Below are 14,449 nucleotides of genomic sequence, written 5' to 3'. Positions count from 1 at the left end.
CAGGAGCATCCATGAGGCACCGGAGGCTCTGGCCAGCACCAATCCTTGGGACGCAGCCTCAGGAATTTTTTCAGGATGGGATTCCTGCAATCCTGCTCTCCCTGAAAGGCTCTGCTGGGATTTTCTTGGATTCTGGGAAAAGGGAAGGAAAGGGAAAAGGGAAGAGAGTGATACCCATTGGAGGAGCCCCTCAGAGAACAAGGCAGGGATGCAGAGCTGTGGAATGCCCCATCCCGGAATTCCGGCGGTGGGAAGAAACGGAGGAAAAAAAGAGGAAAGAGATGATTATGGACACACGGAAGAGCAGGATGAGCTCCCAAGGAAAGGTGGCTTGGGTGGGAAAAATGTGTTTATCCCACCCAATCCAACCTTTCCTGGGAATGTGGCTCAGGTGTTTCCTAGCTCATCTCCTGGATTTTGGGATTAACGGCTCCAAGGGCCACCACAACATTCCAAGAGTTTTTCCCTTTCCCTACCTGGAGTTTACCAAGATCCCAATTCTTGGTTCAGACTGGGATCAGCTCCATGGGATGCACAAGGATAAAGTCTTGGGATTCTGGGTGTGGAATCAGAATCACGGGAATGATGGAATCTCATGGAATAGTTTCCACTGGAAAACTCATCCCATTCCATGGGCAGGGAACCTTCCACTACCCCAGGTTGCTCCAAGCCCCATCCAACCTATCCCTGAATTTTTCCCAGGACAAGGGATGAAAATTTCCTTCAGAACAATGGGAACAATCCAGCACATCCTCGATTCGCGGCAAATTCCCTATGGAAAGTTTGGAATTGGGATTTCCCAAGGACAACCCCACATTCCGGCTCTGGCACGCCTGGGTTGAAAGGACGGGACACCTCATTCCAGAGGGTAAATGGATCCCAGCATTCCCAGCCATGAGGAGAAGCCCATCTGGCTGGAGGTCACTCATATTCCCAAAATCCTGATGCTCCTGGCTTGACCCATCCGGGAAAAAGAGGATTTCCCAAGGAAGCAAATTTGAACAATTCCAAGAGGAAAAAGAAGGAATTCCCAAAGACTCACCTCATCCAGGCTGGAGGAGAGCTCGCTCTGGGAAAGAGGAGGAGAGGATGGAATTAGAGGAATTCTCATCCCTAAGCCCATCCCAAGGTTTATAATTGGAGCTGGCATCCAAAGGGAATCACGGAATGGTTTGGGGAGGAAAAATCCTTAAATTCCATCCAGGGATACCCCCCACACACACACACACTATCCCAGGTGGATCCAACCTGGCCTTGGGCACTGCCAGGGATCCAGGGGCAGCCACAGCAAATCTGGGAATTCCAGCCCAGCCCCTCCCCACCCTCCCAGCCAGCAATTCCTTGCCAAGATCCCAGCCCAATCTCCCCTTTCCCAGTGGGAGCCATTCCCTGCCTCCTGTCCCTCTGTCCCTTGTCCCCAGTCCCTCTCCAGCTCTCCTGGAGCCCCTTCAGGAACTCTGAGGATTCCCTGGATTTTTCCCTTCTCCAGGGGAACATTCCCAGCTCTCCCAGCCTGGCTCCGAAGCCTTTGGAGCATCTCCATGGGATCCTCTGGATCCTGGAATGGGATAAATTTGCCCTGTCAGGAAGGATCTGCCCCATTCCCAGTTTTTCTTATCAGCTGAAGGAAAACAGAATCTCTACACGGGAATTCCTTCATCCTGAAAGAATTCCCTAGGACAGGATGGAGGGATTGCTGCCAGGCTGGAAACGGGTTCCAAATCCCTGGGAAAGCTGGGAATGGTGCTGGATTTGCAAGGAGGAGTCGGGAATTACCTCAAATCCAGGGATGTGATGAACAGCCGGCTGCAGGGAGAGAACACAATTCCCATTAACATTCCCACTGCTAATTCCTCTTTTTCCAGCAGGGAAACTTCAGCCCCTTCAGTTCCCAGCTCCAAAAATCCTGGACTCTCATCCAGCCGGGAAGCACCAAATCCACCCGGATGATTCCCACTGGGATCAAACAGCTCCTCCAGGAGCACATCTCATTCCAAGGCCTTTCCAAGGCCTTTCCCAACCGGTTCTGATGGAATGAGGAGGAGGAAGATGCCACGTGTGGATATCTGGGGCCTTGTCCTGGTATTTGGGCTGGGATTTCCAGGGAAGAGGGAATTGTAGGATTCCCAGACAAACCTCAGGACTCGGAAGGAAGAATGGGATACAGGGATTGAGCTTTCCAACCCATCCCTTTTTCCTGGCACATCCAGGATACAGCCATTGGAAAAGTCAGAGTGGCTTCAGCTCTCCTAAACCCCCTCCAGAAATAATTCCAAGGAAAGGGCAGCATTCCTTAGGGATTTGGCAATTCCCAGATCCCTCAATATCCCTGAGACCTCCCCGCCAAGAACTTGTCCGAGGAGAGAAGGATCCATCCAGCCCATCCCACCTGGAATTTTGCAGTTTTCCATCAGGCCAACCCTAAACCACCTCTTTTCCCACCTGGAAAAACCTCATCCTATGGAATTATCCCTCAAAAAGGGACAAATCCCAAATCCCTCCGGCTCTTCGCAGGCTCCAAAGGCACCAATGGATTAAACCCAACACCTGGAAAAGTTGGATCCTGGGGAAGAACCGGAATTCCGGAGCATTCCGGGCTCAGGGATGGATCTCACCTTTTCCCTCTGGATCAGCTCGAAGGCAGCCAGGAGCTCCCCGACATTCCGGCCGGATTTGACGACGGGATACCAGGAAAGCCGGGGCGAGCGCTCCAGGCTGGGCCGGCAGATGCAGCGTCCCATGAATTCATCTGCGCCCTGGAAAGGGAATTCCAGGGAATTGGGAACCACGGGAATTGGGATCATCCTTCTGATCCCTTTTCCCAGACAGATCCATTCCCCTGCTCAGCCAAAAATCAGGAGCAAGGAATGATCCCGTAATAGGATTGGAGCAGGGAAAACAAACGGGATTGGTGCCCATAGAGGCTCCAGTTTTCCAACTCTTCCCAGGAATTCCAAAGGCTGGAAAAACACCTTTTTAGGAGAAAAACACCTTTTTAGGGATTCCTATCCCAGGTTTTCCAGAGCAGGAACTCAGAACCTTAGGCAGCTCCTAAAAATCCCATTCCCTGCTCCACACTGGGATCTTTAGAATCTTTCCTGCTTCTGGCTGGGAAGGAGCAGGAGAGAGGGAAAAATATTCCTGAGATATTCCCAAGCCCTTCCCGAGGTGTATTCCAAGTGTTTTTCCATGGAATTCCCTCCTGCACTTGGTTTTTCCAGTTTTTTGTTGTTTTTTTTTTTTTTTTCCCAGCCTGGTTTTTCTGGGAAAAACCTCGAGTTCCTGCCACCAACCTCCTGGAATTCCATAATTCTCAGGCCATTTGGACATGGCAAACAGCAGAGGGCGTTTCCCTACTTCCACAACTGATTCCAACTTTATCCCAAGGTTTTTTCCAGGAGGAAACTCAGTTATTTTTCCCACTTTAAATGACAGTGAGGAAGCTCAGCGAATGGAACCTCAAGGACACCACAGGATTTTCCCTGGAATTTTTCCCCTCTGGAATGTCCACCTCAAAGCCTGAACCACCCAGAGATGCCGGACGTCACACTCCAGAGGCTGGGAATTCCCGGCGGGAATCGCCACACTCACATAGGTGTCGTGGTCATAGATTTCCACCAGGATGTTGGGAGGGGACTCGGCCACATCCCGAGAATTCCCGAAAATCTCGATCTCGTAGAAGATCAGGGTCTGATCCCAGGTGGGATTCAGGGTGTTCTTCTCCACCACCGTCTTCTGGCTCTGGTGCAGGAAGGACACGATGGCGTAGGGATCTGTGGGAATGGGATTCAAGGACTGGGATTCAGGGATAGATCCCAGCTCCGGCTCTTCCCAGAATTCCAAACTCCATCCAGAACCAGCTCCCAAAGAATCTGGGAATTCTCAGCTCGCTCCATCTCATCCTGAGGTTCCTCAGGTCTTGCTTGAGGAGAAAGGAGCTGCCCAGTTTATCCCACCTGGAATTCCACATTCCAAGCCCAAATTGCCTGGTTTTCCAGGCGGTCTTCCAGGCGGTTTTCCAGCTGGAAAGGCTCAGTCTGAGAGTTGGGATTGTTCTAAAGATCCAGGGAAATCTTGGAGCCACTTCTGGGGCCTAAAGGAGCTCCAGGAGAGCTGGAGAGGGATTTGGGATAAGGGATGGAGGGACAGGACTCAGGGAATGGCTTCCACTGGGAAAGGGAGACTGGGCCGGGATCTTGGCAAGGAATTCCTGGCTGGGAGGGTGGGGAGCATCCCACACATCCCTGGGGGCTTTAATGGGAGTCAAAGGATGCAGCTCCCAGGATTATCCCACACCCCCTGGATTCAGATCCCAGAATTATTCCACAAATCCCTGCGTGCAGATCCCAAGATTATCCCACACCCATGGATTCAGATCCAAGGAGCACTCCACAAACACCCCTGGATTCAGATCCCAGGAAAATCCCACACCCCTGGATTCAGATGCCAGGATGATCCCACAAACCACTGGACTGAGATCCCAGGATTATCCCACACCCCCTGGAAGCAGGGCCGGCTGATCCCAGCAGTTCTCCCGTTTTCCCCCCTTTTCCCAGGAACTGGAGCACCAGGGGTTGGATTTCCCCCTCTCTCCACACTTAACAATCCAGCACCACTCAGATATTCCCAACAACCCACTCTGGAAAGAGCCTTTCCCACTTTTCCTCAGCCAAATCCATTACAATAAACAAAACCCCTTGGATTTGGAGCTGCTTTTCCTTTTTTTTTTTTTTTTTTTTTTTTTTTTGCAATTTTTCCCTCCCTTCTCCTCCTTTTTTTTTTTTTTTTTTTTTTTTCATGGAAGCCTCTCTAAAGCCCCTTTGTTGGGAGCAGGGAATGTTTATTTTTCCAACTGCCGAGCCCCTTTAATGAACTCCTTTATTCCCGGCAGCGGGAATCACAATCCCACATTGTGGAACGTTGCTGCTCGTGTTGTCCTTGGCCGGGATTTTTCCAAAGGAAAACGATTCTGGACTCCCCTCCCGGGCCATGAGCTCACCTCGCTCCCACCTCCTCATCCCAACAAGGAGCCTTTTGTGGGAATTCCAGGTGGGAGCAGGCACTGGGGGATTTTTTTGGATGCTCTGGGGTGTTTATTCCCAAAAATCACATTATTCCAACTACTGGGAGAAGCAGGATTCCCTCAGGATCACGGTCCAGCTGCTTCCCCAGTTTTGGGATTGTCCCTGTTTCCCATCATTCCCAGGATGTGTTGTTCCAAGACGGGTTGAAATCCCAGAATTTGGAGGGGAATCCCACCCAAATCCCTCTGTAAATCCTCATGGGAATCACGCAGGGATAGCCCTTGAGGGATGCTGGATCTCTCCCGCCAGTGGACTCTTTTCCTAGGATTTGGGACATTCCACATTATCCCACCTCTGATCCAGAGGGTGTGACATTCCCTTTTCCCACTTTTCCAGCTCTGAAGCATTAGTAGGAATACCTGGCTGGGATGGCCCAGGCCATCCAGGGATGAGGATGTGGAATTTTCCAGCTGCTGGGATAATTCCAGGCATTCCATCCCCCTCTCAACCACATTCCAGAGGGATGTTCCACCTGCATCCAACCATCCAAGCACCTCCAGCATGGAAATCCCATGGATAAAAGGATTTCTCCTATTCCGACTTCTTTCCTATCCCAAAAAACCCCAGCGTGGGAAGTCCCGACCACACCAGCACAATCCTGGGAATTTCAGAAACCCCTGGAGTTATGCTGGGAAAGGGTGGAGCAGCAGGACGTGGAAAACTCCTCCACAAAGGCCAGCCCCTGTTTTCCACCTGGATTCGCTTTTTTCCATGGAAATTCCCTTCCTAAATCCCAAAGCCCAAGGACTGCTGCCCCCCTGTGCAGCTGGGAGAAGGGGGGTTGCTAAGGAATTATGGAATCATGGAATCCTGGACTGTTCTGGGATGGAAGGGACCTTAGGGATCATCCGGATCCAACCCCATGGGCTGGGAACATTCCACTGGATCGAATCCAACAAGGAATTTCCTGAGGATGCTGAAGGAGAAGGGGCCGGGCTGTGCTGAGGTCCTGATTAAATCCTGTCACCCTCTGGAATTTTCCCTGGGCACGTCCCATGGAAGTTTCTCCCTGTGCTCCACCATATCCAGCCTGGAGAACGAAAGGCTCCAGAGATTCCTTGGAGTCACTCCGGGGCCTAAAGGAGCTCCAGGAGAGCTGGAGAGGGATTTGGGATAAGGGCCTGCAGGGACAGGAGCCAGGGAATGGCTCCCACTGGGAAAGGGGAGATTGGGCTGGGATCTTGGCAAGGAATTCCTGGCTGGGAGGGTGGAGAAGCCCTGGGCTGGAATTCCCAGATTTGCTGTGGCTGCCCCTGGATCCCTGGCAGTCTCAAGGCCAGGTTGGATGGACTTGGATCCACCTGGGATAGTGGGAAGTGTCCTGGCCCATGAATTGTCCCTCTGTTCCTGGAATTCCATCCCGGTGTAGATCCGGACTCACCGGAGAAGCTGTCCTTGTCCATGGCCATGAGATCCCGCGCCTGGTACAGGTAACAGCGCAGGTGGAATCTGTTCCCGGCTGCCGGAAGAACGGGAAACATGGAAAAGATCTCAGGGATGTTATTCCATCATTCCCAGTCTCCCACCTGAGGGAATCCCAGCTTAATCCCCCCCCCAGGATATCCCAAGCTCCGATCCTGGAGCCTGTCGATGTTCCCATAAGCACCGTCCTCCCCTCCACCCTTTTTCCATCTTTCTTTTTTCCATCTTTTTCTGGGAAAAGGATGGGAAACGTCTTTCCCCCTCCCCTGGGATCCTTACAGTCAAAAATGCAGGAGATCGTGGGTCTGTTGACCCCAAAATTCAGGGTGGATGTGGATTTTCCATCGGATTTTCCGTCATCGCTCTTGTCATCCGTCACTCCTCCCTGCAAGGAAAACAATGGAAAGCCAGGATCAGCTCCAGAGCAGGGATTCCCCACTGGGATGGAATTCTCTGGGGTGTCCAAGAGGAATCTGGGTTTCCAGCATTCTCTGGAATCCTAAAATTTAGATTGGAAAAGCTCTTGGAGGTTCCCAAGTTCTCCTAATTCCCCATTGGCCTTGGAATATGTGCGGGAAAAGGAGCGATTTCCAAGGCTGAGAATTCCCATTCGCGGATCCCATGGGGAAAAGGGACTAGGGAAAATCCTGCCGGGAGCTCTGGGGGTGAGAGGTAGTCAGGATCCCCTGAGATGGGAACAGCTCATGGAAAACGCCACGGAGCCGCTTTTATTCCAAAGGGATCAACTCTGGATTGGAGGGAAAGACAGAGCAAGGAAAGAAGGGGGGGAAAAAAGCCAAACAGGAGAGGAAAAAATTCCATAAAAACACAGAATGGGAGCTTTGTGCTGCTTTGGCTCTCATGGAATCATTGGAAAAGTGGCAGGTTGGGAAATCCAGAGTGTGGAGAAAGTCGGGAACAAAGAGGGAAAGCAGGGGACAAACAGGACGGATAACGGGAAGCAGATAACGAGCGGCCAATAACATTCCCAGGCAGAAATTTGGGAATGGGAGAAGCTGTTCCCTACCAGAGCCCCTTCCAAGGCGAAGACAGCAGCGGGGCCGGTGCGTTCCAGAGGCTCCATCCGGCGTCTCCAGCGGCGCCGGCGGAAGGCGTCGGAGCGGCGCTGCTGGAGGTGGAAGCGCCAGCCGAAGAGGGAAGCGTATTCCCAACCATCCCCGTCCAGCTCCTCCTGCTTGTGCTGCCGGACAGGGATCACAGGGATCAGGTTTCCCAGGATTGACCCAAAAGGTGGATTTAGGTTTTTTCGGGATGTTGTTGGATTTGGTTGTTCCACTTCAGGTTTTCCCTGTGTCTCCCGCAGGTGGGAATAATGGAATGGAGTCATGGAATTGTTTGGAGAATCAAAGGAATATTCAGGTTGGGAAAGATCTCCGAGGTAATTTGGTTTTGGTTGGGAAAGACGCTGGAGATTGTCATGGAATCATGGAATGGGTTGGGATGGAAGGGACTTTAAAGCTCAGACACTTCCAGGGACACCTCCCCCTATCCCAGGCTGCTCCAAACCCCAGTGTCCAACCTGGCCTTGGGCACTGCCAGGGATCCAGGGGCAGCCACAGCAAATCTGGGAATTCCAGCCCAGCCCCTCCCCACCCTCACAGCCAGCAATTCCTTCAAAAGATCCCAGCCCAATCTCCCCTTTCCCAGTGGGAGCCATTCCCTGCCTCCTGTCCCTCTGTCCCTTGTCCCCAGTCCCTCTCCAGCTCTCCTGGAGCCCCTCCAGGGACTCTGAGGATTCCCTGGATTTTTCCCTTCTCCAGGGGAACATTCCCAGCTCTCCCGGCCTGGCTCCAGAGCAGAGCAGCTCCAGAATCCTAGAATGGTTTGGGTGGGAAAAGATCTTAAATCCCATCCCATCCCACCCCATCCATGTTCAGGGACAGCTCCCATTATCCCAGGTTGCTCCAAGCCCCAGTGTCCGACCTGGCCTTGGACAATTCCCAGGATGAAGCTGGATTGTCCCAATCCAACCATTACCACTGCTGCTATGGGATCCACACTGGGAATGCAGCCCTCCACCAATCCCTGGGTGAATCCCACGTGGAGCGGGATCGCTGGGCTGGGGCCAGATCCTGCCCAGGCCTGTGGAGCTCCAGCAGCTCCGCTTCCCATCCCGCTTTTCCCTTTGCCATCATCCCGACCCCTCCCACGGCTCTGCCACCTCTGGAATTTCTCCCTGGATCATCCACCCCAAGCCGGGAAGGTTTTTCTCCCGGTGACACCCCCAGCAAATGGGGTGACAGTGGCTACAGTTATCCTGAAAATTTCCTGGGAAGGGAAACAAGTGGCCTTGGGAAGCAGCGTGGGGTGGGACCGAGGAGCGGAAGCGGCATTCCCGGTCCAATGGCACCATCTAGAGGGAAGCGGGATAGGGACAGGCTGGGGACATCGGCCCTCCCCCACTTCCCACACTCGGGGACTTCCCTGGATGTCCCCATCCCACCCCTCATCCCAGTCAATCCCTCCAGAACGTTCTCCACCCCTGGGAATGTGGCGTTTTCCACTGGAAACTGGGATGAGCCCCCCTCAACCTCCGAGGAAAAGCAGATCCTGACAAAGCCAGGCACCCACCCGGAGGGACAGGGCCACATCCCGATCCGGTGGCACCTTTTCCCGGCCAATCCCACCTTTCTCATGGCTTCCATGTGCTCCAGGTCGCGCCGGCGGAGCCGCACCCAGCGCCGGCGCCGGTGGGTGTGGAACATCTTCTCCGCCGGCACCCAGGCCTTGGGCTTGCGCTCCGGCGGGATCGTGATCCCGTATTCCCAGCCTTGGGAAGAAGGGAATACCTGGTGGAAGTGGGAGCCTCCCCCCTCCCACCTTGGCTCCCACCAGGAATTTCCAATAGTGAAGGTGCGGCTGAATCCAGCAAAACTTCCCAGTTGGATTTCCTTCCTTACGGCACAATCCATCCCTCTGGAATGCCCAGGGATGGATCCGTGGTGTCCTTGGCTCCAAATTCCACCCTGGGGACTCTTCCCTCCCTCCCTCCAGCCATTCCAGCCCCCAGGACCATCCCAGCGTTCTCCAGCCCAGTGTTTTCTGTTTCTTTTCCACCAGGATCTTCCCAGATTATCCCAGCACTGCCTTTGGGAATTCCCGTCCCACAGCTCCAGGCAGACAAGGGAAAAGGATCCCCCAGAGCCTGATCCCTTCTCCTGATCCAGTTCCCACAGCCATGGGAATGTTTTCTTCCATAGACCATGGAAAGAAATCCCAAACTTCCCAAATCCCGCATCCTAAAATTCCAGGATCCCAAAATTCCGAAATCCCAGATCCCAAAATTCCATCTTTGGTACCTTTCTCATCCACAGCCCTGTTGAGATCCGTGTCCCATTCCACATCTTCCCACTTCCAGCCTGGAGGACACTCGATCTCATCCTTGGGCAGGACCTTCTCCCCATTCTGTGGGACACAGGGAATTCTCACCCAAACCGATCCCTCAATTTCCCCTGGGATTCCAGCCCGGCTCCCAGAATTCCCAGTTTTCCCTCACCACATCCGTGTAGGAATCGGTCATGTGGATCCACTGCCCTCCGGGAAGCCGGACCTGGTTCTCAAACACCTCCTCCACGAAGCTCAGGTGTCCGGCGTCCACGTCGTGCAACAACCTGAATCCCGGGAATACCCAAAATCAGGGATTCTCCATCCCACCTTCCTCCTGTGCCATCCTCAGCGCGCCCAAATTTCTCCCGCCCCTCCAAGGAAAGTTCCTCCTCAGGAAAAACCCAAACCAGGATGAAAATCCCACCCCAAAGCTCCTCAGTTTTGGAGCATCCCAAGATTTGGATGAGGGCGAGTCCCATCCGTGGGCACAGACGAGGAAACATGGGGGCATCCCAGATTTTGTCACCAGATTTTGGGATTCCCGGGAATTCCCGGTGGAAAAGCCCCACTCACGTCTTTTCTGGGCAGATGAACCAATCCCCGGCCCAGGTCCATCCCGTGGAAGGCCGGAAGCTGTCCTTGGGAAGCTTGATCCGGCCGGTGACGTCGGAATATTTGGGATAAGTGAGGCCGGTGGTGCCCCAGTTCCCCACCAATGCCAGCTTGGTCTGGTTCTCATACTGGGAGAGCCAAAAAAAAGATGGATTTGGGGTTGGAATAACAGAATTCCATGAATGATCCTATAGAATCCTATGAATATTCCCTGCAGAGGGACAGACTTCCTGGGAAAAGCCCAACCCATTCCACGGCATCCCGATTTTCCCGTTGTGAGGGACAACGCAGCTCCACGGCTCATTCCCAACTTTCCCCTCAGCATTCCAGGCCGAGCTGGTGGAAGCAGCTCCTCCTTCCCACAGTTTTTAGGGAGTGATGAGGTTTTAGGTCCAGTCCACCCCCTTTTCCCACCGGGACGGGATCCCTTGGGAATGCTCACGGTTTCGGCGAAGACGGAAAGTTTTCCCTCGGCGAATTGGTTGAATTCCTTCTCATCCACGGCCAATCCAAACCAGAGCCGCACGCGGATCTGCGCCGGGATCCGCGGCCCCATCGCCTCCTCCTGCGGGTACTGCCAAGGAAAAGGTCCGCGGGAAGGGATTAACGGGAATTCTGGGAGGCTGGAAGGGCGGGAATGAGGATCCCTGGGTGAGGACGGTGGGACATGGAGCAGTCATGGGATAATGTCAGGAGTGGGTGGAGCACTTTGGGATCATGGAATTGAGGCTGGAAAACACCTTCAGGATCATCCCAATGCCACCATCAACATCCCTAAGATGTGACCCCAGCTGACCCTGAGGAACTTCAACATTCCAGTGGTCCTGGACAGGATCAGGGATAGGATCAGGGACAAGGACAAGGCGACAGAAAGGTCCGGGACAGGGACAAGAACATGGACAGGGACAGGAAAAAGGACACGGACAAGTCAGGGACAAGGACAGGGACAAGTCAGGGACAAGGACAAGGTCAAGGACAGGGACAAGTTCAGGGACATGGATAGGGACAAGGACAGGGTTAGGGACAAGGCCAGGGAAAAGGACAACAAGAAGGTCAGGGACACGGACAAAGACAAGGAGAGGGAGAGGGACAGGAACACAGACAAGGTCAAGGATTTAAGGTCTCTCCCAACCCAAAACTTTCCATGATTCCATGAACCTGGAGCTGAACGCTGTGTTGGGATTTGAGCTTTCCCTGCTGGATGTTCCATCTTTTTAATTATTTTTAGTGGGAGAACTGTTTGGAAAATCAAGATTCCACCTGGACGTGCTTCCAAAGGTACCTTGAGGAAGATGGTCTGGAGCTTCCCACAGTTCCGGCCGCAGCAGTTGGAGATGTTCCGGGAATACAGGACCTGGTGGGCTGGGATGCGGGCAAAGGCCACGCGCTTGTCCCCCTGGAGCATCCAGATGACGATGTCCGGGAGGCTGTTCTGGGGCTGGAAAGCACAAATCCATGGGATACCGTTAGGAGGGATCCACCAGCACAGCCCGGAAGGGGATCGTGAAATCATGGAATGGGTTGGGTTGGGAGGGATCTTAAAGCTCATCCTCTTCCATGGGCATGGACACCTCCCCCTATCCCAGGTGGATCCAAGCCCCAATGTCCAACCTGGCCTTGGACACTGCCAGGGATCCAGAGGCAGCCACAGCAAATCTGGGAATTCCAGCCCAGCCCCTCCCCACCCTCACAGCCAGCAATTCCTTCAAAAGATCCCAGCCCAATCTCCCCTTTCCCAGTGGGAGCCATTCCCTGCCTCCTGTCCCTCTGTCCCTTGTCCCCAGTCCCTCTCCAGCTCTCCTGGAGTCCCTTTAGGCTCTGGAAGGGGCTCTGAGATTTCCCTGGATTTTTCCCTTCTCCAGGGGAACATTCCCAGCTCTCCCAGCCTGGCTCCATGGCAGAGCGACTCCGGAATTCCCACTTTGCCAGCTGTGGGATCAGCCCGGGGCACGTGGAGCTTCCCACCCCCCAACATTCCAACTCCTTCTCCCAGGGCTGCTCCCTATCCATGAGTTGACCTCAACCCATCCATGAGCAAGACCAACCTCAACCATCGGAGCCAAACCTGGCACCGCGGGAGAATCCATGGATTTGGGAGCCAGGATGGAACATCACCCCCGCTTCCCACCAAAACCACGATGGGACAACCAGGAAGAGTCACCTCCTCCGCCATGGCCCGGAGCCGGCACAGCCAATCCTCCGCCTGATCCAGGATTTGGGAAAGGCCGGAATTGTCGTGCTTGAGCCTCAGGGCCACCTTCAGGATCTGCTCCAGGTGGGTGCTCCGGAAACGGAACAGGTTCTGATCCAGGTGGGTGCTGGATGCCTTCCCCAGGACATCGGGGAGCTTCAGGCTGCAGGGATAGGTGGGAATCAGGGATTGGGTTGGATTGGGATGGACCTTGAAGGTCATTAAGGGTTGTTAATTGTCACTGATGGTCATTAATGGTGATTAATGGTCATTAATGGTCATTAGTGGTCATCAGTGGTCACTAATGGTTACCAATCATCATCAGTGGTGATTAATGGGCACCAATCATCATCAATGGTGATTAATGGTCATTAGTGGTCACTAAGTGTCATTAATGGTCACCAATCATCATCAACGGATGTTAATGGTTGTTACTGATCATTAAAGATCATTAATGGTCATCAATAATCATTAATGGTCATTAATGATCATTAAAGGTCATTAAGGATCACTAATTGTCATTAATGGTTATTAATGGTCACCAATCATCATAAATTGTTCGTTAATGGTCATTAAAGGTCATTAATGGTCACTAATGGTCACTAATCATCATCAATGGTCATTAATGGTCGTTAACGACCGTTGCAGGTCATTAATGATCACTAATCATCATTAATGATCATTAACCCATCCCAAATCCACCCCCAATAGCTCATCCAGCTTCTTGTGGGATTTTCCAGCCTTTTTTAATGGCTTTTCCATAGTTTCAGCGAGTTTCCAAGGAATTGAGAAGCCACCAAAGATATTTGGGGACAGGAAGAGCAAGAGAGCCTCAAACCACAGCCAAAATTCCCCCCGGAATCAGGATGGGAATGAGCCACGCCCACATTTTAATGTGCATTATCCAAGCTCCTGGAAAAATGGATCAGGTGCCAAACTGGGAGGTTTTCCTGTAAAATTCAAGGATTTATGGATCCGCTGCTATAAATGAACTTCCTGCTCCCAGCTCCTGAGCCACAAATCAGGATTTCCTCCGGAAAAAATAGATGGAGAGAAAGATAAATTTATTTTTAGGCCGTGGAGAGGTTTGGAAGGAGATTTTTAAGGATGCAACATTCCCACCTCGGGAATTGGGATTGGGATCTGTAAATCCCGTTTTTTATTACAGGTAAATAGGGAGAACATGGAATTATGGAATGGTTTGGGATTTTCCACTATCCCGGGTTGCTCCAAGCTCCATCCAGCCCGGCCTCAGACACTTCCGGGGATAAGGATTTGGAATGAGGGAAAACGTGGGAAAAGAGAGGGAAAGGGAGAAAAAGGGGGGGAATAAAAGAAGTAAGGGGAAAAAAAGGAAGTAAGGATAAAAAAAGGGAGGGGAAGGAAAAAAGGGAAAAAAGAAAAAAGGGGAGAAAACGCAAAAAGAGGAAAAAAGGGGGAAGGGAATAAAAGGAAGAAAGACAAAAAAAGGGGAAAAAACAGGAAAAAAAGAAACAAGGGAGAAATGGGGGGAAATGGAAAAGAGGGGAAAAGGAAAAAAAAGGGAGGGAAGAGGAAAAAGGAAAAAAAAACAGAAAAAAGGGGGAAAGACAAAATAAAAGGGAAAGGGGAGTAGGGAAAAGGGGGAAAAGGGAAAAGATTAAAAGGGAGAAAAGGGGGAAAAAAGATGGAAAATAAAGAAAGGGGTAAGGAGGAAAGGAAAAAATAAATCAAAAAAGGGGAAAGGGGGGAGGGGGAAAAAGAGGAAAAAGAGGGGAAAGGAAAAACTGAAATAAAGGGGAAAAGTAAATGA

At 52.3% G+C, this 14,449-nt stretch overlaps 1 protein-coding gene across 1 annotated transcript in view; it reads right to left on the bottom strand.

The window, feature by feature from the left end:
- Positions 1-14,449, bottom strand: part of DYSF (dysferlin) — a 72,634-nt gene that overhangs the window by 39,868 nt on the left and 18,317 nt on the right. The window contains 14 exon segments of the mRNA XM_053975399.1: positions 1,043-1,069; positions 1,777-1,806; positions 2,616-2,756; positions 3,592-3,773; positions 6,466-6,543; positions 6,786-6,891; positions 7,534-7,707; positions 9,155-9,297; positions 9,827-9,932; positions 10,024-10,138; positions 10,428-10,594; positions 10,909-11,040; positions 11,749-11,904; positions 12,628-12,820. Coding sequence (XP_053831374.1) covers positions 1,043-1,069; positions 1,777-1,806; positions 2,616-2,756; positions 3,592-3,773; positions 6,466-6,543; positions 6,786-6,891; positions 7,534-7,707; positions 9,155-9,297; positions 9,827-9,932; positions 10,024-10,138; positions 10,428-10,594; positions 10,909-11,040; positions 11,749-11,904; positions 12,628-12,820 — 1,750 coding nt within the window.

Source organism: Vidua macroura, chromosome 4, assembly GCF_024509145.1.
Source record: "Vidua macroura isolate BioBank_ID:100142 chromosome 4, ASM2450914v1, whole genome shotgun sequence".
Lineage (NCBI taxonomy): Eukaryota > Metazoa > Chordata > Aves > Passeriformes > Viduidae > Vidua > Vidua macroura.
This window is presented reverse-complemented; position numbering and strand designations above follow the sequence as displayed.